The sequence below is a fragment of the Myotis davidii genome, unplaced genomic scaffold (genome assembly GCF_000327345.1).
Source record: "Myotis davidii unplaced genomic scaffold, ASM32734v1 scaffold866, whole genome shotgun sequence".
In the NCBI taxonomy this organism is placed as follows: Eukaryota; Metazoa; Chordata; class Mammalia; order Chiroptera; family Vespertilionidae; genus Myotis; species Myotis davidii.
In genome coordinates, this window is record NW_006297145.1 from 84,504 (window position 1) to 106,160 (window position 21,657).

Here is a 21,657-nt window from a genome sequence, read left to right on the forward strand (position 1 = left end):
GACTCGGGATGGAAATCCAAAGGTGACACATTCCGACAGTAGTAACTACTCAGCCATCCAGCAAGGACACCTCATCTGAGACCCTTCCACCCGGGTAACTCCTGAGATTCTCAGAGACCTGGGAGAGGGCAGGGTTTAAGACTCACTTTTCAGACAAACAACTAAGGGCCCAAAAATAAGGTAAGTGACTCGCCAGAGGCCAACGAAGAACGAGAGAGCTGCGGGGTGCAGTTCGGCTTTCCCTGGGAAACGGGCCAGGAGAGGAGAAGGGACGCGCCCAAGGTCGTGCGCGGAAATGAAAGGGGCCCCGGGCTGAGAACCGGTGCGATCTTTACAGATCAGGACGGGTGCAGGGGCGGGAGGAGGACGCAGCTGGCTCTCAGAGAGGGCCCCGGGGTCCTGAGGCTCCGCGTAAGCAGTGGGGCCTGACCCTGCTGAGTTCGTGGCGGGGTCCCCAATCCGGGAACTGGCGATCCACTTGGTCTCGTCCACGGTGGTGCGGGCGTGGGGCAGCCTCCCCACGTCCTTCACCGTCAGGATGAGGTGCTGGGAGGACTTGAGCAGCCTGACCGCCTCGTCGTGCAGGATGTTGAGAAAGCTCCGCCCGTTCACCTCCAGAATCTGGTCCCCGACCTGCCAAGACCACAGCACAACAGTTACCTGGCTGTCTGCAGGACACGAACTCGTGCCTGGGGCGTCGGAGCCCTGGTCCTGTCCCAATTCTCCTGCCGGCCAGCCTGCCGAGGAGGAGGTCACCAAGGCTCAGAGAGGTTGTGCGGGTGCCTGAGGGAGACTCAGCAAGCCCATGGCAGACAACCTTCCAATCCCGATCCTGAGCCCATGTTCCTGTCACTTGAAAGGGCCGCCTCCTCTTGACCTAGCAAGGGTTTGAGGGGTGAGTCTACCACCAGCTTCCCAAGGACCCCCTTATCCAGAAAACAACAGCCCCCTCAGGGGCCGGGGTGGGGTGGGGTGGGATTGGGGCAGGATGAAGCGAGAGGCGTGAAGGCACACTTCGATCCCTGCCCTCTGCCCTGCCCCACTGCGGAGAGCTTTACCCCCAGCACGCATTCTCACGTCACCTCCAGATGTACACAACATTCTCATTTACTCCGGAAAACAGGCAGTACATGGGGAAGCCAGCCTCTCGTTAAAGCAATAACATACGCTGGGATTCTTATAACACCCAGGGCATTTTATTCCGTAATGGAAAAACACACGTTTTTAATGAAAGGATTAAAAAAACAACGCCTAACCTTCCAATAAAAAGAAATATGTGACAAAAACAGCCGAGGTTGGTGGGAAGGTGGTGTGGTGTGAGATGGGCACATGTGAAGACTTGTGTCTTGTTTGAACTCGGGGGGGGGGGGGGGGGGGGGGGGGACTGGCGCTCCCCTTCCTGTGATGCTGGGGGGCCTGCAGCTCAAGGCCAGGAAAGGGCTGCACAGCGTCACCCCCACCGAGGCCAAGAAGGGCAGCCTCGGAAGCCGGTTATTCCAGTTATTCGTGGCTGCTCTGCCTTCTCCCCAGGTCCCCTGCCTGCTGACGGCTCATGATCAACCCCCAGGTGGATTTCCCAGCATTTCTCAAAGCAGGGTTAGCAAGGCGAGCCACATGGGAATTTGGAAGAAGAAAGGGAGGGAAACAGATGTGATGTCAAGGCTGAAAAGTGACACCCTGGTCCCCAGTTTTCTGTCTTTCTTTTAATATCCCTGCTGCATCAGGGAGTTCCCAATACAGGGTGGTTACAAAGGCAGACTTCCCCCGTCTCCCCTGTGCCAGCAATGCGGTGCAAAGGAGGCCCTGTGCCTCCGCAGCCCATCCTACAATGCTCACTACTGCACACCCAGTCAGCGCCAGGCTCGCTGGGAGGCCGTGTGCGCCAGACCGACCGCTCCTGCTGCCTAGTCCAGTGATGGCGAACCTTTTGAGCTCGGCGTGCCAGCATTTTGAAAAACCCTGACTTAACTCTGGTGCCGTGTCACATATAGACATTTTTTGATATTTGCAACCATAGTAAAACAAAGACTTATATTTTTGATATTTATTTTATATATTTAAATGCCATTTAACAAAGAAAAATCAACCAAAACAATGAGTTCGCGTGTCACCTCTGGCACGCGTGTCATAGGTTCGCCATCACTGGCCTAGTTGATCGAGCGTGGGCTCGGTCTTGTGCTATCAGTGGGCTTTCCTGTCAGCCTCCCCACACTGTATCCCCAGGGCCCAGAACACAGTGGGAAGAAAAATTCATCAAATGAAGGAAAAGCCAGACACCCATCCCCCTCCACGACTAGCTCTGGGACCATTTCTGCCGCAGCCCAGGGGGGACCAGCACATCACACCAGCCTGGAGTCCCAAATTTCAAACCACAGTTGCCCAGATGCTGACTGTGTCCCAGGCACCTTCTCTGTCCCTTTACATATTCTTTTTCTTATTTAGTATCTTCAGCATCCTGAAGAGCAGGTATCATTGCTCTCCATCTCACCAGAGAGAACACAGAGGTCAGAGAGGTTAAGTAAATGGGGTGGTCACAGAACTCACGGGAGGACAGTGAGGGTGCAGCCCCCGCAGGCCGGGCCCCAGGGCCCCAATGCTGCCAGGAGCTCTGCCTGGGGACACGCAGCATCTCTGCAAATCCAGCAGGTCCAAAGCCACCGACCTGCCCGCACGCCCTGGCCTTCCCTCAGCACCCAGCTCTGACAACCCAGCCTTCATTCCCCCAGCAGATCCTTAGGAAGTCGCACCCAACCTTCACCTTCCTCCACCCTCCAGCCCCCAACCTGGGTCCCTCTCTCCTCGTGCGGGGGCTCCTGAGCCAGCACCCCACCTCCGGGCATTTACACCCAAACTGGCCTCAGACTTCGCACCAAGTTAATAATTTTTCCTCCACTTTTACTTTCATGACATCCCTCCTTTCTTAAAAACTTCCAATGACCCCCCCCCCTCCCCACACACACACACAATCCAGGGGGCAGCAAAGCATCATGGTTAAAGGGTTTCAAAGACCATCAGAATGGGGTTCAAATGCTGACTCTGCTCCTTCCATGCTGTGTGAGCTCAAGCAAATCCCCCAATAGCTTTTGTGCCACAGTTTCCTTGGGTGTAAAAAGGGGCGCCCAGGACTGTCCTCCAATTTCCTAGTCATCAGCACCTGTTCCCCCTGCCACCAACTATATCACAGTTCTCTCCCTCTCTGCCTCCCTGAGCTCCCTAGTTGAGAATCCCGGGCCCCTGAGAACGTGGGCAGCCCCAGGTGGACTCCTTGGAAAGGGCTTGGCGCACGGCAAGTGCTCAGTAAGTGCTTCTGCATGAAGGAGTGGGTTTTGCCACTTCCCACCTGGCTCGGCAGCCCCTGCCAGCCTCTCCCCACAGGGGCTTTCTCAATGCCAAGAAGCAGTGCTGTGGTGACAATGACTGTGAGCGAAAGGGTAGCGCGCGCCCTGCTGGGCCCACTTGCACTCAGGGCATGGCAGTGGGCCTCGCCTCCCGCCTTCCCTCCTGAGTAGCGGAGGCCCCACTGCTCCCCTCTGTCCAGCCGCTCCCCCAGCCGAAGCCCAGGCCACACTCTCCATCAGCTGAAGTGCTGTTTTCCTAAGGATCCCTTTCAACAGCTTTGGCTTTTGTTACTAAGCAAAGGGAATCCATTTTAATCTTCCCCACACACGTGACTTCATCCCAGTTTAATTTTAAAAAGTAGCCTCCGAGATGGGGTTTAGGGTGTGCAAGCCTCTCCCTGCAGGGCTGGGCCAGGAAGGGGGCTCGGAACAAAGGAAAGGGCCTCCATCCCACCAGCATCCACCTGGCCCTCCACAGCGAGGCTGGTTGGGGGAGGGGAGTGTCCCGACACTGCACGGCACCTACGTCTGCTACAAAAATGTGCTCGCGGTTTATCTGGAATCAGATGTAAACGGGCGTCCTGTGTCTTTATTAGCTAAACCTGGCAAACCCTGTCAGTCACCACGGGGCCAATGGTTTCCGGGGTGGGGGCTGCGTCTGTGCTATGGTTACCAAACTTCACTTCTTGTCCCTGAGCCCGGCTCCTGTCCTGTGTGTGGTCCCTGCATGCCCAGCACACCACTCACTTCTGCCTCCTCCTCAGCATGAATATCTGAGAAGTCGCAGGTTTTGCTGTGGTAGTCACATTCCCCCTCAGGCCTGTTTAACAAACACAGATTTGAGTCCCGAACAGCCGAACAGCCGAGCCCGTTCCAGAAGGGCAGAACTAGCCCCAAAGATGGAGCCTAGCCCAAGAGCCTAGCCTCCTACGAAATAGCCTCACCTAGCCCTGGGAGCGACCCTAGTCTGAACACCCGAGCCCATCCCACCCTCCCCCAGATATATAGATAGATAGATAGATAGATAGATACAGATTTGTGAGAGGCAGCTCACGTGTGCCCCACCTGGGGAACAGGTGTGAAATAGGAATCATACTCGGGAAACCCCAACCGAATAGGGGTACGTGAGCCTGTCTTCCTCATCTCTCTCCAACCCTCTCGTCTTTCTTCTTCCTCCAGGGCCTGTTTTAAACCTGAAGTTCTGGATGGGGCTGGCCTTGGGGTCCTCACACAGCCCTTGACAGCATCTGGGTTGGTCTGAAAATCCCCTTTCTCCCTGTCCAGTTCTCTCTCAAATTCTCTACTTGTTTCAGAGCTTCCCGAGGTCCAGGGACCTTATCAGCATAGCTGTCTGCCTGCTTGCTCACTGTCATTTGGAGTCCACAACCCAGTTTCAAATAAACCCAGTGTCCCCTGCTGCTCACAGCAGCCCCGTGGGGCTATCGGGCTACGAAGCCCCATGCCTAGGGTGCAATGGAAACATGCCCCTAGGTCTGAAACCAGCCACCAAACAGAGGAGCCATGTGGCCCTGCACAGCTCTCAAGTACAGTCAGAGACTCAGTGTTCCCATCTGTAAAGTGGGCATGACAGTACCCACACTTTTTGTGAGAACCAAAGGGGACCACTCGGTACAGAGCCTGACACCACGAGAGAGGCTTTCAATAGCTTGTCCTTCGCTTCCCTTCCCAGTGGAGGCCACAGGTTGGGATGTCAACTGATTTGTTCAAGGTCACTGGTCACGCAGGAAGTGAACAAGGGGCCAGCACCTGAGCCCAGCTTTCCACATTCTTCCTACCGCCCTGTGCCGCCTTCATCCCAGCATGTGCCTGGCACACAGGAGGCATGTAGTAACTGGTGAAGGGACAGGAGGGATCACCCTTCCTCCTCTCCACTCACTTTCATTCGCTTCCCCTTTTCCTTTGGTTTGTGAACTTGGATTTGGCATGTTTAATCGTCTTGATCTGACTTCCCTGCCCCCACCCCCACACCTAAAAAAAAACCTAAGAGCTCTATGCGTTGATTCACTGAAATGTTACTTTTTCTTACCGATCGAAGCCAGCTTTGAGTTAGATGACATGAGTCAATAAGGCAAAAAGTAAAGAGGCAAAGAGGCTGCAACCACCAGCCCTGCAGACGGGGAGACCGAGGCCCAGAAAGCACAGGGACGGGTCTGGGGCCAAAGCCCAGGCCCTCAGAATAATTAGCCAAGAAAAATTCACACCGCCCGGAACTCATCAAGACACGACCCCCCGGAGGAAGGAGAGACAGATGCAAAGAGTGATGGAGTGTCCAATATTGCTCAGCCTGCCATCGGGCGCCGATGGGGAGGGCATGGAAGGATAAACGAATAAAGGTGGCTTGATTTTATTTGTCACCACTGCCTCCTATTTATCACCAGCGATGGAGGAACGGAGGGCGGGCCATGGGAATGCCCTTCATTTCAAGGCAGAGGAAAGACTCCTCCATCATCCACAGCCCATCGAGTGACAGGCTCAGATCTGGGATGCTCTGAGGAGAGCATGCGGGGACAGCAGCAAGGACAGGACACTGATCTCCCCGAAAGCTGGCCAACCACCAGCGGCCGGCACTCACGTCCTCTGGGCCTGAGGTGCATGGGGAAAGAGCTCCGCAGGCTGGGGAGTGGCCCCACTCAGGGCAGGGTCCCCTCTTTCTCCCTGAGACCCAGGGAGAACAATTTTACGCGCTCAGCCTTCTTTCCCTCAAAACTCAGGACTGAGACCACCAACTGTTACACTGTTATGCAGGCGAAGTGAGAGGCCATCTGGTGTGTGGTTGTGAGCACAGACCCAGACTCTGCCACTTGCTCTCTGTGTGACCTTGGGTAATTTCCTCAACCCCTGCGTGCCTCAGTTTCCTTCTCTTCCACGTCAGGTAGGAGACCTGTCAAGTACTGAAAACAACCTAAATGCCCACAGAGGAGAGTGGATGAATCAAGTCAGGCAGAGCCACACCGTGCAGCACCAAGGAGCCGCAAAAAAAAGAACAGACTTCTGTGCACTGACACGAAGTGATTTCCAGCATATTTGATTTTAAAAGTTACGGTGCAAAATAATACCAATAGCATACTGCCTTTCGTCAAGGAAAGGAGAAAGACTACATGTACCTAACTGCTTTTGCAAAAAAGAAACAGGAATAAACCAAAAACCAGTTTGTTTCGTTCCCTGCGAGGAGCGGGAGGAGGGTCGGGGAGAAGGGATACTCGGGCGTATACCTTTTTTGCATAATTTTGATGTTTTAGTTGCTCAAAGCGAAAGTAAATCAATAGGGGGGAGCCCAATTGAATTCCAGTGGAAGCAAAGGGACCTGTTTCAAATAAGTAACAGAACTAAGCTGAAGAGGAAAAGGAACAACTAACCCAACACAAGGCTTTGACTCCAAACCCTCAGTTTAAAGACAAAATGAGTTGCTAACAAATCAGAACATCAACTTAGCGCGTTTGTTTTCCACAGCAGAATGCACGAGGCTATTCTGAAACTGCTTTTGTCTCGTAAGATGGGGCAAGTGAGTAAATATGTTGGGCCTTCTAGATGAGAACCAAGTGCCCCCTAAGGGCCAGCACTATGTTCGGTGGGGGGGGGGGGGGGGGGCTACAGTCGGTACCGTATCAGTTTCCGAGAGCTGCTGTGACAAAGTACCACAAACGTAACGGCTTCAAAGAACATGGACTTATCCTACAGTTCTGGAGGTCAGAAGTCCGACGTGGGTCTCTCTTGGGCAGTAGCCTAACTGTGAGCAATTATGACCAAGGAGGGGGGGAGCTTTAAAAGCCAGGCAGTAGGACTAAGCAAACTGAAGGTTTACAGTTTATGAAGCTCCCATTCAGAGACCAGTTCACAAATCCAGCCAAGACAGCAACCTAGGAAGGATGGAGAAGGTGGCACAGCCAGGGGGGAGAGCCTAAAACAGTCACCCAGCAGGTGCGGGTTTCTCGGGGGAGAAGTCACCTCCCAGCTCCTTGGGAAAGCTGTTCGACCTCTGTGCGGACTCATCAGCTACCTGAGACTTTCAGAGGCCTTTACCCGCCAGCACCCACACTCACACAATTAGGGCTGCCATTTTGGGGTGCTTTCATATGCCAGGCACTGGATTTTACATGCATAGCTCATTGTGTCCTGACATCGTCATTATTATTATTATTATTACTAGAAGTCCGGTGCACAAATTCATGCACGGTTGGGGTTCCCTCGGCCTGGCTGGCGATCAGGGCCAATCAGGGCATCTTATCCAGTCCCTATCGGGGCCGATCAGGGCCGACGGGGACCGGCCGGCCTGGGGGAGGGACCGCGGGAGGTTGGCTGTGGGAGCACACTGACCACCAGGGGGCAGACGCTCAATGCGGAGCTGAAGCCGGGCTCACAGCTGGCCAGTGCAGCGGCGGTGACGGCAGCCTCTCCCGCCTCCGCAGCAGCACTAAGGACCCCGCAGGGGATGTCCAACTGCAGCCGGCAGGCGGACATCCCCCAAGGGGTCCCAGACTGTGAGAGGGCACAGGCTGGGCTGGGCTGAGGGACCCTCCCCCCACCCCCACAAGTGCACGAATATCATGCACGGGGCCTCTAGTTATTATTATAAACATTAGTCGTCGAGAGCCTGGAATCTACCTGCAGCACAGCCTCGCCTCCACAACCCCTGGGAAGGGAAGCAAGATGCCGTCTCTGAGATTCAGGGCTCGTGGCCCCTCCCCGGGAGCGCAGGTGGCCCCTGCACTCTGGGAGAGGCAGCCCGTCCTCTAAGCTGGAGCTCAATAGCATGTAAGTTATTACCCACCTCTTGCTTAAAGATCCAGGGGATTTCCAAGTCCCCAAAGCAATCAGGGGCTGCTGTGCCACGATTCCTCCCGAGCCGGCTCTGTGGGGCCGGGGCTGGCGCGCCAGCGAGGAACCGAAAGGAACAGCCTGGGTGCTCCCCTCCCAGAGGAACTGTATGTATATATAGTAGCTCATGGGTGCACACACCTCTATTTATGTATCTACCTGTGTATGTATACACACATACTTTTTCTTGTATGTAAAGGAGTCCACACTGATACCAGCAGAAACCCAATCGGCCTCCCACCCTGAGATGGCCTCAGGGGTGCAGGTCGTGGGGCCAGGCAGGATCTGGGAGGGCCACACTGGGCTTCCCAAGCTTGCTTGCTGATGTTTAGGACTAAATGTCCTTTATTTCCTCTCTTTGCAGTCTCTTGATATTTGGTCAAATTAGGGTACTAAGGAGGTGACAGAAGAAAGCAGGTGGCCTTTAAAGGGCCTGAAGGGCTAGGCCCTCGATCCTGAGCAAGTCGCTGCCCCTCTCTGAGCCTCAACTGCTCACCTATTAAACTGTGCTATTAGTGCCCGCCATAGGGCTATTGGGAGGAATAAATAAGAGTGTATCTAAAGCGTTTGGCACGGCACTTGGTCCATAATAGCTGCTTAATAAAGAGCAACTGCTCTCATCATTATTCTTTTTAAATGCTAGTCAATCTTGGCTGTCCTTAAAGGAACAAACAAGGTTTTATGGCCCATTCTTTGGTGGGGTTTGGAGCTGTAGGGGAAGGTGCACAGGAATAAGAGAGGCTGAAGGAATACGGGCGGGCGGGGAGCCAGCCCCTACCGGGAGGGTGGGAGAGCTCCAGGTCCCAGGGCTGCGCCCAGGGCACACGCTGGGAGGTGCCTGCCCCCTCCGAGGAGCTCTCCTTCCTAGCAGGGGACTTGCCCTTTCCCTGGACCCACAAGGCCCCAAGGAGCTAAGTGAGCGCTGGGAGGCAGGCAGAAGGCAGCACTTGCTCCCAGGAAAGCTCTGCAGGGCAGCAAGGAGTCTTGTTTACAAAGAAAGCCTGTTCTTGGCTCGACCGCCCACACACCAAGCCCCTTTATTCCACTCAATATGCCTAATTCTACTGAAAACTGCCGTGACAATACATGGAACTAATCAGTCCCGGATGCCCGAGTGGGTGTAGGCAGGCGCTTGCATATCCCAGGGACCGTGGAGGGCAAAGGAAAATACCGGCAGGGAACTCGGAGTGCTTTCCTGGGGTGGACACTGAAGATGGAAATCCGCTACCGAAGGCGGGCGTTTTAGGAGCAAATAAAGCCTTCGATGGCCTGCAACTGAGAAGCACCTGACGTAGCCAGAAAACTCGTACGGGATACTTTTTCTCTGCCTTGTTTCACAATGGAAGTCACCTTACTGAGGCCGTTCGCATGATTATAAAATACTCCGTTCAGACACTGCACAAGGACATAAAGAAGAGGGAGAATCATCCATAATCTCTTCTCGGCCAGATTGCCGCTGTTGACATGTGGGAAGAGGTCGGTAGATGCTTCTCTGTGCATTTTTACGTCCGTGTTTCATACGTGTGAGGTCCTGTTGGATGTGTGATCCTGCAGCCTGTGCTTCCCAGTGAGCAAGCGGCCATGGGCCTCCTTGAGCGAGGCACGGTCCCCTCCTGCACACTCCCTCCCTCTTCCTTAACAAGGCTTCCATCAGAACGCATCCATCACCAACACAGTAGGGGACCCCTTCCTGTGTTTCCTGTCACTGAGGACACTGCTTATGTCATCACACAACGTCCTCCCTCGGAGGGGCCCGGGCAAACAGTTCTCCGGCCTCAGGACGAGGAATAACCAGACTTCTCCAGCACAGCCGGTTTGTTTTCATCTTACAAATGTGTCTCCCCGCTGCCCTCTTTGTGGCGGCTGCCAGGAAGCTCAGAGCCAGCTGTGTCCTGCCTGTGGCTGGGTTTGCAATCCACATCGCAAGTGTTCTGGAAAGATTCTCACTACGGCTTTATCTCTTCCCTCTGTCCCCCCTTGTTCTTCCTCCCAATTTTCTCACTCATTAAAAGAAAAAAAAAAAAAAGCAAAGCATCCTTACTCTGTGTTTTGAAACTACCTTCAAACTCTTTTTTTTGTAATTTGGGGGGAAGTAAACGGAATTAAAACTGCATACAGGCTAAATGCAATGTGGTGTGCTGGATTAGACTGTATTCTAGAACAAAAGTGGGAAAACAACTCTGCATAAGAAGTCTGGAGTCGGTTTAGCAGTATAGTACCCATAATGTCAGCTTCTCAGTCTTGGCAAATGCACCTGCTTACACAAGATGTTAATACCAGGGGAAGCTAGATGAAGGAAAGGGGGACCTGTCTTTCCAAATTTCCAGGAAATCTAAAATTATTTCAAAATAACAAATTTACTAAACACAATCTGCATACAGACTACTAGGAGACTGTTTCCTCTTGGAGACCCAACAAGGTACCATCTTAACTGGCTGAGAGCACAGCAAGCGCCCAGACCCAGGGCATTTCAGAACCAACTAGAACCAGCCAGCCGCTGTGGAGCACCTACTACCCACCCACGGCTGGCCTGGTTCCGAGCACAGTTCAGAGCCAGGATCCCGATTCCCAAATGCCAGTCTCGGCTTTCTCTCTCACTAGCTGTGCAAACTCTGTCTCAGATGCTGTGCCTGTGAAATGGGCTAGCAAAAGAAGGCATTTAACAGCCGTGCTGGTGGCTTAAAACACTTGGGAAAGAACAGATTGTCCCAGTCAGTCCCAGCTGTATAAAAAAGCAACTGGGTGGCTCAGAAGCAACAGACATTTATTCCCTCTTCCCTCCCCGTTCTGGAGGCTGCAAGTCCGAGATCAGGGTGCCAACCTGGTCGGGTTCTGGTGGTCGGGTTCTCCCAGGCTGCAGACCACCAACTTCTCCTTGTGTCCTCAGAGTGGAGAGAGGGCTAGAGCGCTCTCTGGGTCCCCTTTTTTAAGGGCACTAATCCCATTCCTGAGGCTCCACCCTTCGGGACCTAAGCACCTCCCAGAGGCCCCACCTCCCAGCGCCACCAAACTGGGGGTAAGCATTCTCACATATGAATTTGGGGAGAACACTAACATTCAGTCCATATCTTAGACACTCGATATTGAACCTGTTATTAACGTCATCGTGAGTTCATGTCTCCTTTCATCTTTTCAGTGATCCTGAGGAAGACACGTTATTTGTTATGATTCCCTGGGAATCCCAGAGAGGTGAAGGGATTCTCGAAGGTCATATAGCTATTAAAGCAAAAGCGAAATCTGGGGTTTGAATCCAATCTTCCTGGCTCCAAACACAGAGCTCTTCCCACGTCACTGTATTTCCTAAGAGAAGCTGACATACAGAGGCCTGTCTGTCTCCATAACAAAGGGCCCGAATGCCCCATAATGGGGGGAACCTGACACTCTACATAGAGGAGAGGAAAGGTCATGGGGATCAGAGCGGTGTTCAGGGGATCCTGAGCCATGCATTCAGGCCGTTTGTTATGGAGACACAGTCTCCCCTCCTGCTGCGTTGGAATCAAGACCACCTGGGCCCAAATCCTGCTCTGCATCCCATCGGCTGTGCGGCCTTGGGTTAGCCTGCTTACCCTCTCCATGCCTCAGTTTACCCAGTTGGAAACGGAGGTAAGAATGGCCTACCCCACAGGATGGCATGACGGTTCCAGATGACACCTGTGAAGTCAATTACGAATGCTAGGCACACAGTGAGCCCTCTTGAAGACGTGAATAATATTTCAATAACTGCTGGCTGCCCTGGATCAAATGCCAGCCCCGACGCTGCCCCCGTACAACCCCAGCCCAGCTCATGGCTTTCTCTCCTCTTCCCTGTCCAAGCACCATAATAAACTCTGAAGTCAGGGCCATCACAGTCCATCAGCAGTGCTTGCAAAACAGCAGCCAGGAAGAGCCTGGCTGGCCCGGTGCCCAGCACCACGTGGGAGGCACCCTGTGCTGAGGACAGCGGGGAACTTGGGGCGTGGGAGATGGGACACAGCTCCTGCCGTTCGCTCTGAGCTGTGAATGGGAGGCATGCAGCCGGGCAAGGGCTCCTGCTGGGGCCAGTCCCTAAGGTGGATGCTGAATGCGCTGCTGGAAGTCTGCATGGCTCAGGTGGTCCCTCCCACCCCCATGCCTGCAGCCCCGCACCCCACCCCCTCCCGCGGGAGTGGGGGGCCCCTCACCTTGAGCCCACTGCTTTCTGCTTCAGAGCCCTGGTCCACGCCGGTGACGTAGATGCCGAGGCCGTACTCTGCTCCCCCGCGGATGGTGAGGCCCAGGGACCGGCCGTCCCCCAGCACCAGGTTCACCTGCAACAGGGACAGGACACAGCATTGAGGGCCATGAACTTCGGGAGCCAGCAGGCTGCAGTCACTCCCAGTCCCTGAGGGGCACATGGATTCAGGTCTGCAAGATCCCCGGGGACACGGCAGCTCTGCCCCAGCTCTGCCTCGACTTGCTGAGTGGCCTGGGGAGGCCCCTCTCCCCTGGGCTGCAGTCACATGAGCAGGAAAGGGAGGCGCTGAGGGGGATGACCTCTAGGGATGCCCTGTGCCCATCCTAGAGCCCCTCAGCACTCCTGGTGTCACTCCTTCTTCACACCACGGGCCAAGGCCTCTCTCTGCCTCCACTGGCTGCCCCTAACCACATCCTTCCATCAGGGAGGGCCTGCTCGGCCCCGGGCCCCCTCCTCCCCCAGCTCCCTCCTCAGGATCAAGGCTGAGTCCAGGCTTGGGGTGCCACCACCCCAGGGTCTCCTGCCTCCCCAGGGCCTTCCGCCTCTGCCATCTCTCCTGAAGCACAGGGTGCTGCTTCAGTAGCCCTTAATTCTACAAACACAGGGGGCGCCCAGACCCAGAGTGGGCCAGGGGACCCACAGATGCCCCAGACAGTCCTGCTCGCAAGGGTCTCAGTCTGGAGGGGCAGCGGGACCAGGAAACAGTGTGACCAGAGCGTGGGGGGTGGCTCGGGGACCGTGTGGGTGCAGAGAAGGGACCATGGTCCTGACTGGGGAGTGAGGTGGTCAGGGAGGCGTCCTGGAGAAAGGGACGTCTCTGGTGAGATGGGCAGGGGAGCCTCCTGGAAAGATGACCTTGGAATCCCAAAGGCTGAGGGAGCTGGGGCAAGGGGAGGGCAAAAGCTCTGAATACGGAATCTGGATAGTGCACAGCCCCTGGGGTCACGCAGGATTCTGTTTGTATGGAGGCGGCAGGGAGGGAAAGGGAGGAACAAGACTAGCCTATGTGCGGGGCTGTGAGCGAGGCCACGCCTGGGCCTTACGCAGGGGAGTGAGGCTCAGACTGGGATTTTAGAAAGACTACTGGGGAGGGGAACAGGAGAGAGGGCCCCCAGGCGAGAGGGGAGGGCAGGACTCAGACCAGCGAGGCGAGCTGAGGACAGAGTGGGTAGTCCCTACCAGGAACCCACAGATGGCAGGTAGAACAAACCCTCTCTTCCATATTGTGCCTTTAGGCCTGGAACCAGCCGAACTCAGCCCTGCTCACTGGGTGACCTGGGGTTTGTTCTCCCGCTCCCCCCTCCCCCCCTCACCCGCACCCCACCTGGTCCCTCCAGCTCCAGGACACAAAGATTCTGGGGAGAGCCCAGAGGAGCCCAGGAACACACAGATGGCAGGAGTCGCCCTCTGAATACTAAGGATGGGAACAAACCTCCCCCTTCCCGCCACCTCCCCATAAATCCTTCACAGGGAATAAAACGGAGTCTTTATTACAGAACTGTGATAACAGTCCCATCAACCACACAGTAATCGGCCTCAATCACTTGCTGGAAATTCAGCTGGTGTTTCACAGATGGGAATGGACAGTCAGGAGAGGCAGCCTGGCTCCAGGAAAAGAAGCCACACCCACCAATAATAGGCACGTAGTAAGAATAACTCACTAGATTAGCTGGGAACTAGATGTATTTCCTAAATCCCAGGCACTTCACATGCATTAATTACCTCATTTCATCCCCTCTCCTCCTCTACGACTTTATTCTTATCCCCATTTTCCAGATGAGAAAACTGAGGCTGGAGGATGAAAGGATGTGGCCACGGTCACAGCCAACAGCTTGCAGAGGCCAGGCATTTACGCGGAGCACCACACTGACTCCTGAAGGCCTAAGTTCAAATACTGCTTCTGCCCTTTACCCCTGGGCAACCGTGGGGCAAGGCCCATCACGTCTCTGACCTTCAGTTTCCCCACCAGTGAAATCCTCGCACACTACCTACACCTACACGGAGCAGGCACCACCATCCCCCTCTCCTGCCTTGCCTAGAACCCCGACCCTGTCCAGGAAGCAATATGAGCAACCCCAGGAGATGACGTCAATAAGCATTTGGGGGCAAAAATACATGAAAGGTACCTAGCGCCTCGCTGGCATTCGATGAGCCATGGTTGTCCCTGGAATGAATGACTCTGTCCCAGACACTGTGCTCTGTGCTTACACACATGACCAGTGACCCTGGAAACAGCCCCACATGGCTGCCATGACCATCCCCAAATCCAGGAGCCGGAAGCCTCAGTGGCTCACCCAACGTCAAGGGACGCTCTCAAGGCCACACGGTCAGGAAGTTCTAAAACCAGGTGTGATATTGTGATTTATAACAAGAAATATGTATATTTGGTCTCCAACCCCATTCCTAGCACTGAGCTCCTGAAACCCGTGTAAACTCCTAAGTGGTAAGAGCAGTAGGAGCATCTTTTGTTCTAATGAGGTGACTCTGGGTGGGTTGCTGGATGGCTCCTGCCTGGGGCCTGGACACCAGAAAGACCAAACCATGATGAGGAGTCTGGAATTTTCACCTCCCACCCCCATTCTCCAGAAAGGGAGAGGGGCTGGAAGAGGAGTTAACCGATCGGGCCTATGTGAGCAAGCCTCCACAAGTCCCAATGGTAAGGGTGCGGGGGGAACATGTGAACGTAAAGGGAGAGAGGCACATCTGGAGAGAAAGGCACATCTGGGGAGAGCACCGGAGCTCTGCGTCCCTCCCCACACCTCTCTTCCATCTGGATGTCCATCTGTATCCTTTATCCAGTCCTTTTACAACAAACTGGCAAACAGCAAGCAAACTGCTTTCCTGAGTTCTGTGAGTTGCTCTAGCAAATTAACGGAGCCCAAGGAGGGGGTCATGAGAAGCACCAAGTTATATCCTCTGTTAACCATTTGTACGTCATAAGTGTCTATAGACGCCAGCGGCGGACCTTTTTAAATTAAATTCAAAATATCGTGGCAGTTAACTGGTTAACTCTGCAAAGAACAGTGTACACAAGGGTTTAATCAAACAGGACTTATATTCAAACCCAGCAAATGTTCCCTGAGCTTCTAGCATGTGCTGGCCAGTTGCCAAGGTGTTTTTGTCTTCATTCATTCATTCACTCCGTACTTTCTGAGAGCCTGTGCTCTGCGAGGCACTACCAGGGCACAGAACCGAGACCCTTACCGCCAGGGAGCTGACCCAGTAGTGGGGAGAGTAGGCCCCGTTATTGTCTTCATTTTACAGAGGAGAGGCTGAAGCCCAGAGAGGTTGTGTCACTTGTACAAGGTCACCCAGCTGGTAAGTGGTGGAGGCAGGATTTGAACCCAGGCAGCCTGGCTCCAGAGTCTTATCCCTTCTGCCACATGGACACTAGCCTGTTTAACCCCCAGCAGCAATCCTGTCCTTGTTTACTGCAGCTGTAGAGACTGAGGGTTAGCCCAGAATGGGACACTGGAACAAGGAGTCCCTCTTGGCCTCTGAGGGCGTGACAGTGTCCCGAGAGCAGAGAGGTCTCACTTGCAGAGAGCTCTGTAAGTTCTTCCTCCCTGTGCCTCCCTGCCGCCTCACGATGGTGCTCACACTCCAGTGTGGAGGAGAGCATCACCGGAAGGGCTGAGAAAACAGATCCAACTTCAGAGGGCAGCGGAGGGAGTTTTCAAAGGCCCTTTTGTTCCACGTGTGATTTTTATATCACGATTGCCCTGAGCACTGGGGCTGGTGGGAAGTCCATCCGGGAGTCTGGTCACGGCTATTTAGAATATTAGATGAGACCAGGCCACTGGACAGAAGAGTCAGGCCCAGGAGCCAGAGTGAGGGCTCCAGAGACATGTCCCCAGGGCCCTTCTCAACAAGGATGTGGGAGTTTCCATGTTGTATCAGCGAGAGGAGACTAGAGGACAGGGCAGAAGCTGCCGTCGGGAGCTCTGAGGTCTGTGAAGGCCTCCTTGGGGTGGTCTAGGGCAGCAGTCGCCAACCTTTCAGACCTCATGGACCACCGGTTGGTGACCACTGGTCTAGGGTCTCTGCCGCCTTCTGAAGTAGTGGGCCTCCGGGGAACACAGTTCTCTCAGCCTCTGTCTTCTGCATTCCTACGTAAGTCACTCCTAGAAGCCCAGAGGTCACCTTCTCTCCTCCCAACCCTCCCATCCACTCACTTCCAGGGACAGGGTCCTTCTCGCCAGGCCTTGAGATGCCACCTCAGGGCCTTTTCACGCCCTGTCCTTGCTGCCTGGGATTTTCAGCCCCCAGATGGCACATGGTGGCTTTTTCTTCCTCTCTCGGTCTCACTCAGGAACCATCTCCTCGGAGAGGCCCTACCTGACCACCTCATCCAGAGCAGTGCCTCCCTCCCCATCGCTCTCTATCCCCTCCCCTGATTTCACTTCTTCCATCTGTCTTCACCACTTTAATGCTCTCGCTAACTTATGTCTGTTTTTGGATTACTGTCTCATCCTCCCAGGACCTCCTATCCCACTTCCCACAGCAGCCTCAGGCACACCAGGAGCTCACAGGGGGCCTCCTGCATGGGTCCTAGTTGCTGAACCTCCGACCCCTCATCTATAAAATTCGGATAAGGTCACCTGCCCTGCAGGGCGGCCTGCGGATTCAGTAAGATGCTGTAAGTACAGAGCCCAGCACCCAGCCAGCTCTCCACCAGCGAGAATTCCTACCCTAAGATTATGTCCTACCCCGAGGGGCGGGGCTGGAGAAAAGGATAAAGCAAGTTCTCTGCCTAACCCTGGGAGGCCGGGCTTGGAGATGAGTCAAGGCCACAGGTACTGCTGCTTTCTCAAGACGGCCAGAGAGCAAGGTCGCCGGGGGAGGGGGACACGGGGGCCGACCCCCACCCAGCCCTGCCTCCTCGGAAGAAGCCCAGGCGGATCCAGTGTGCCTACCAGCTGGCTACCCACTACCTCTCGCCTGGCACAGAGGCGGCTGCCATCTCTGTCTCGCCTGCAGATTGATGTTTGAGCACAAAGAACACAAAACATTAAATAAATGTTACAGTCTTATCGACAGGAAAGGAAAGCTGAGAATGTCTCCGGAGGGGGGGCTCTGTGGCCTCCAGGCTGCCGGAGTCAAAGTGCTGGAGGACAGAGAGCTGCTTGCAGGTATGACATTCCTCGTCCCAGGAGCGACTGGGGGGGCGGGAGGGAGGCAAACAGCCCCCAGAGTGAAGTTTAAAACATCAATGGGGCCATCTCTCAGTCCTTTCCACAATATTTTAAGAACCAGTCGTGCCCGGGGAGAGGCGGGCTCTGTAGGGGTCGCCTGTTGATGCCCCTGTCCCTCTCCTTCAGGTTACCACATCCCACGGGGTGGGGGGGGCCCCCCCTTTGGACAACAGCCCCTCCCCCACCAGCGACGTCTTGGTGGTTCTGTCAATCAAACTGCCCAGCCCTCCCCACCAGCCAATCGGTGCACCTCCCTGGAGTATGACCGTTGAGGGGAAGGAGGCAGAGATGGGGAGGAGATCCGGGGAGGAGATCCCTTCCTTCTGGAGGCCGCACCCCCAATTCCTCGGCCTCAGTTCCGGGCCTGCCACGCCTGCCAGCAAGCTCTTACTCTGTGGAGGTGGCCAGGACCCGTTTCTGTTCCTTACAACCCAGACCGGCCCCGCCACCGCTTCCCTCTGGAGCACGCAGTCCTGGCAGCAAGCGGCCAAGGGCCTGGGTCAGAGCTGCTGAGCAGTCAACTCATTTCTAGTTTAAAGGGAAGCTCTGAGCTTCGTCCTAGACAGGATGGCAGTGGAGGGCACCGGGCCCCAGAATAAGATGGGGACGGAGCTGCCCGCCAGCCCACACTGTCCCCTCCGCTTGGCTGTGACAAGGAGAGATACCTGACCTTACTTAAGTCACAGGCTCTTTGCTGCAGCACCTTGGTCTGCATTGTAACAGCCTGCAGGGGCCAAAAAGAAAGAGCGGAACCCCGACAGGACCAAGCCCTCCTTCCAGCCTCTGAAAAGCTTCCCTGCTCTGGGCTTAGCCGGAAGCACGGTCTCAGGGGCCAGCCTCCCTCGCAGCCCCCGCCTCAGGTCGGCCTGCCGGGCCGGGGGGGCGGCTCACCTTTTTCTCATCCCCGCCTTGCAGCAGGTGCAGGTTGCTCCTCCGGTCCCCCTCGCGCGGCCGCAGGGCACTGCCGTGGGGCCGGGGCAGGCTGGCGGGCGGGGAGATGCTGCGGCCCTGCGGGTCCACCCAGGTGTAGATGTGGTTGGTGACGTAGCCCCCGGGGATGCGGCCCGCCGAGTACACCGACATCACCAGCTTCTTGGAGCCCTTGAGCGCCTAGTGGGAGAGCAGAGAGAGGGATGCAGCGTTAGCAGGAAGGGGCAGTGAGGGACAGCCGCCCATTCCCCAGCACTTGCTTCCTCTCAGGACCCATTCACGAAGGAGAAGGCCAGTCCCTAAATGCCTTTCCTTTTCCAGGCCTCGGTTCTGTCCTACAGAAACGAGGACATCTGTCCCACCCTTATCTTGAAGTGGTTCAAACACAAGAGAGATGGTCTCAGCATAACAGAGCAGGCCTGGGCCGGCACCCACAGGGAGGCCTGCCTGGCCGACGCCTGGGAGCTTGCATTCGGAGTGTTCCCACCGTTCCCGACCTGACAAGGGCTCGCTGTGCCCAGCCTACCTGTGCAAGCCATGTGGTTCATGCTGACCACTTGCTTTCCCTCCGGAGATCTGGAATGTGGGTACAGGCTGAGGGTACCTATATGACCAGCCCCCCCAAAAACCCTTGGCACTGCCCTAGCCAGTTTGGCTCCATGGATAGAGTGTTGGCCCGTGGACTGAAGGGTCCCGGGTTCAATACCTCGGTTGCAGGCTTGATCCTCGGCCCAGGTCAGGGCGTGTGTGGGAGGCAACCAATCAACGTGTTTCTCTCACACCAATGTTTCTCTCTCTGTCTCTCCCCCTCCCTTCCACTTTCTCTAAAAATCAATGGAAAAAATATCCTGGGGTGAGGATTAACAAACAAACAAACAAAAAACCCCAAACCCTTGGTGCTGAGTCTCCCTGGCAGACCGCATCTCATCCCTGTGGCACAGTTCAGTGCTGGGGGAGGAAGCTCGCCCTGTAGGACACTGCATGGGGGGACTCAGTGCAGCCTCTGCCGCGCCCCTGCTCCCTGCGCTCATTTTGCTGTGCGTCCTTGCAGCGGACAAATCTTCGCCCCGAGGACAACTGTAAGGCTGAACCTGCGAGCCCTTCTAGTGTCACAGAACTCAGGTGGTCTCAGCGACCCCAATAAAATACCAGACAAGACAGTCAAGAGAGAAAAACACTGATAATAGCGAGAGCGGAACATTTGCAAGGGACCTGTGCGTGTCAGGCGGTCTGCCCCCCGCAGGCCTCGTCTCCTGAACTCCTCATGGAATCCCATCTTGTGGGGAAGGCGGTCCCATGATCTTGGTGAATAATTAGAGGGACATCATCTGTCCACACAGCTAATAAGGGGTTCCTACCTAGAGCAACTAATCTTGAGTGTAGACAGCACCTTCATTCTATATGCTCCAGTCTGGAGACAGACCAACCACAGGGAGAGGGAGGGAAGCTGGGCCCTGCGCCCTGGGTGGAAGCTGCGATCGGCCATGCTGCTTCCTCATAATGCACCTGAAACGAAGTGGGTTCCCCCCCCAGAAAAGGGCCTTCAGCACCGGGATCAACAGTAAACACCCCCCGGAACTGGGGACCATCTGAGTCAAGGATGGTCCCTACACACATGACAGTTCATGCTGCCGCTAAAGTCCCATTTTAAAACCATTACAAAACTTTGTGATGCCAAGGATATGGGACCTAGTTCAACGTTAAGGGGGTCAGAAGGACGTAAGTCAAACCTCACAGAACGATCTCAGTTCCGGTAAAGGAAAAATCCCACGGGGGGGAAAAATACACCAAACTGAGGAGACATGTGCCGAGATGCCCGCGTGCTGCTCTCCGGGGCTGGGCTACGGGTGATTGTTATTCTGTTCTTCCCGTTTCTCAGTCTTTTCCAACTGCTCCAGGATGAGGGTATGTTGCTTCCAGAAAGCAACACTATGTCTCAAAGGGGGAGGGCGGTACTTTGCTGTCTGGTCCTCCCCGCTTGCCCGAATCCAGAGCATACATTATTCTGACTCCCCAATCCTCTTGGCGGCCAAATGCAGCCACGGGCAGAGCTGTCAAGGGCAGTGGGGAGCCCTGGCGGACCAGGCCCTGCCCGAGGACACTCTGTCCTGACCGGAGCAGGGAGGCGCCGGGTCCCTCGCTCCCACAGCTAAATGCTACTCCCCGGGAGAGGGAGAAGGAGAGGGAAAATTCTGCTTTTACCGAAGGATTTCTGAGGCGATGAGCAGGGGAAGATCTACAGTGGTCTTTTATTCATTCCTCGGCTCTCCTGTACAGAACGGCTGGGAAAATAAAAACCTGTTAAAGTCTGAGATGCAGGATGGAGGAAGCGGGAGACCAGGTGGGCTTCTGCTGGAGCAAAGAGGGAGGCGGGTCTCAGGGTACATGGAGCCTCAGCAGAAACCTCCGAGGCCACGGAGCCTCCGCACAGTCTTCCTGCCCCTCCTCCCTGCCCACTGCTCCCTTCTCCGTGAGGGCACTGCTGGCTGCTCAGTGCAGTTCCCACTGGCCAGCTTCTTCTCTGCTTCTTTCCTGGGCAGAGTCTGAGCCCCATCATTCATTCAATGAGCGCTGACGGAGGGCCTACTGTGTGCCAGGCCGGGAGAGAACAAAGTGGGCGGATGCTCATGGCATTTAACGCCTGGTGAGAGACAAGGCTTCCCCTGGTGCTCACAGTAGGTGCTCATACCTTCCACAGTAGGTGCTCATAAAAGCCTGGTTGACGTGATGAGGTGAGAAAGTACATATATGATCCCAAAAGTAACCCCAACAGCCACAGGCATCACCCCCCAGCTACGCGTTTGATCTGGAAGGCTGCGCTAGAATTAGAGGCGTGTAGGTGGAGAGTACATAGATGTGGATTCTGGCGTAACTGGATGTAATGGCTTCTGTCACTTGTTAGTATAGAGTCCTAGTGCCAGCCACCCCCCTCTCTCAAAGCAGCACGTGAAAGGAGGACAACACCCACTTCTCAGGGTCGTGTGGATTAAACAAGACCACGTGGGAGAGGTCCAGAGGCTGTGCACATAGTAGGAGCTCAGCAAGAGGCACAGCCCACTCCCCTCTCTTCCCTGGCATGTCTGCATTGGAAGAGAAACTGGGTGTAGAAAAGCTTTGTCTAAGGCAGTGGTTCTCAACCTGTGGG

General features: G+C 55.2%; 1 protein-coding gene across 1 annotated transcript in view; it reads right to left on the reverse strand.

Moving 5' to 3' along the window:
* DFNB31 (deafness, autosomal recessive 31) overlaps window positions 1-21,657 on the reverse strand; it is a gene marked incomplete at its 5' end in the record, with an annotated part of 60,456 nt that overhangs the window by 19,588 nt on the left and 19,211 nt on the right. The window contains 3 exon segments of the mRNA XM_006772888.2: window positions 431-633; window positions 12,335-12,460; window positions 18,474-18,692. Of these exon segments, the coding sequence (XP_006772951.1) occupies window positions 431-633; window positions 12,335-12,460; window positions 18,474-18,692 (548 nt within the window).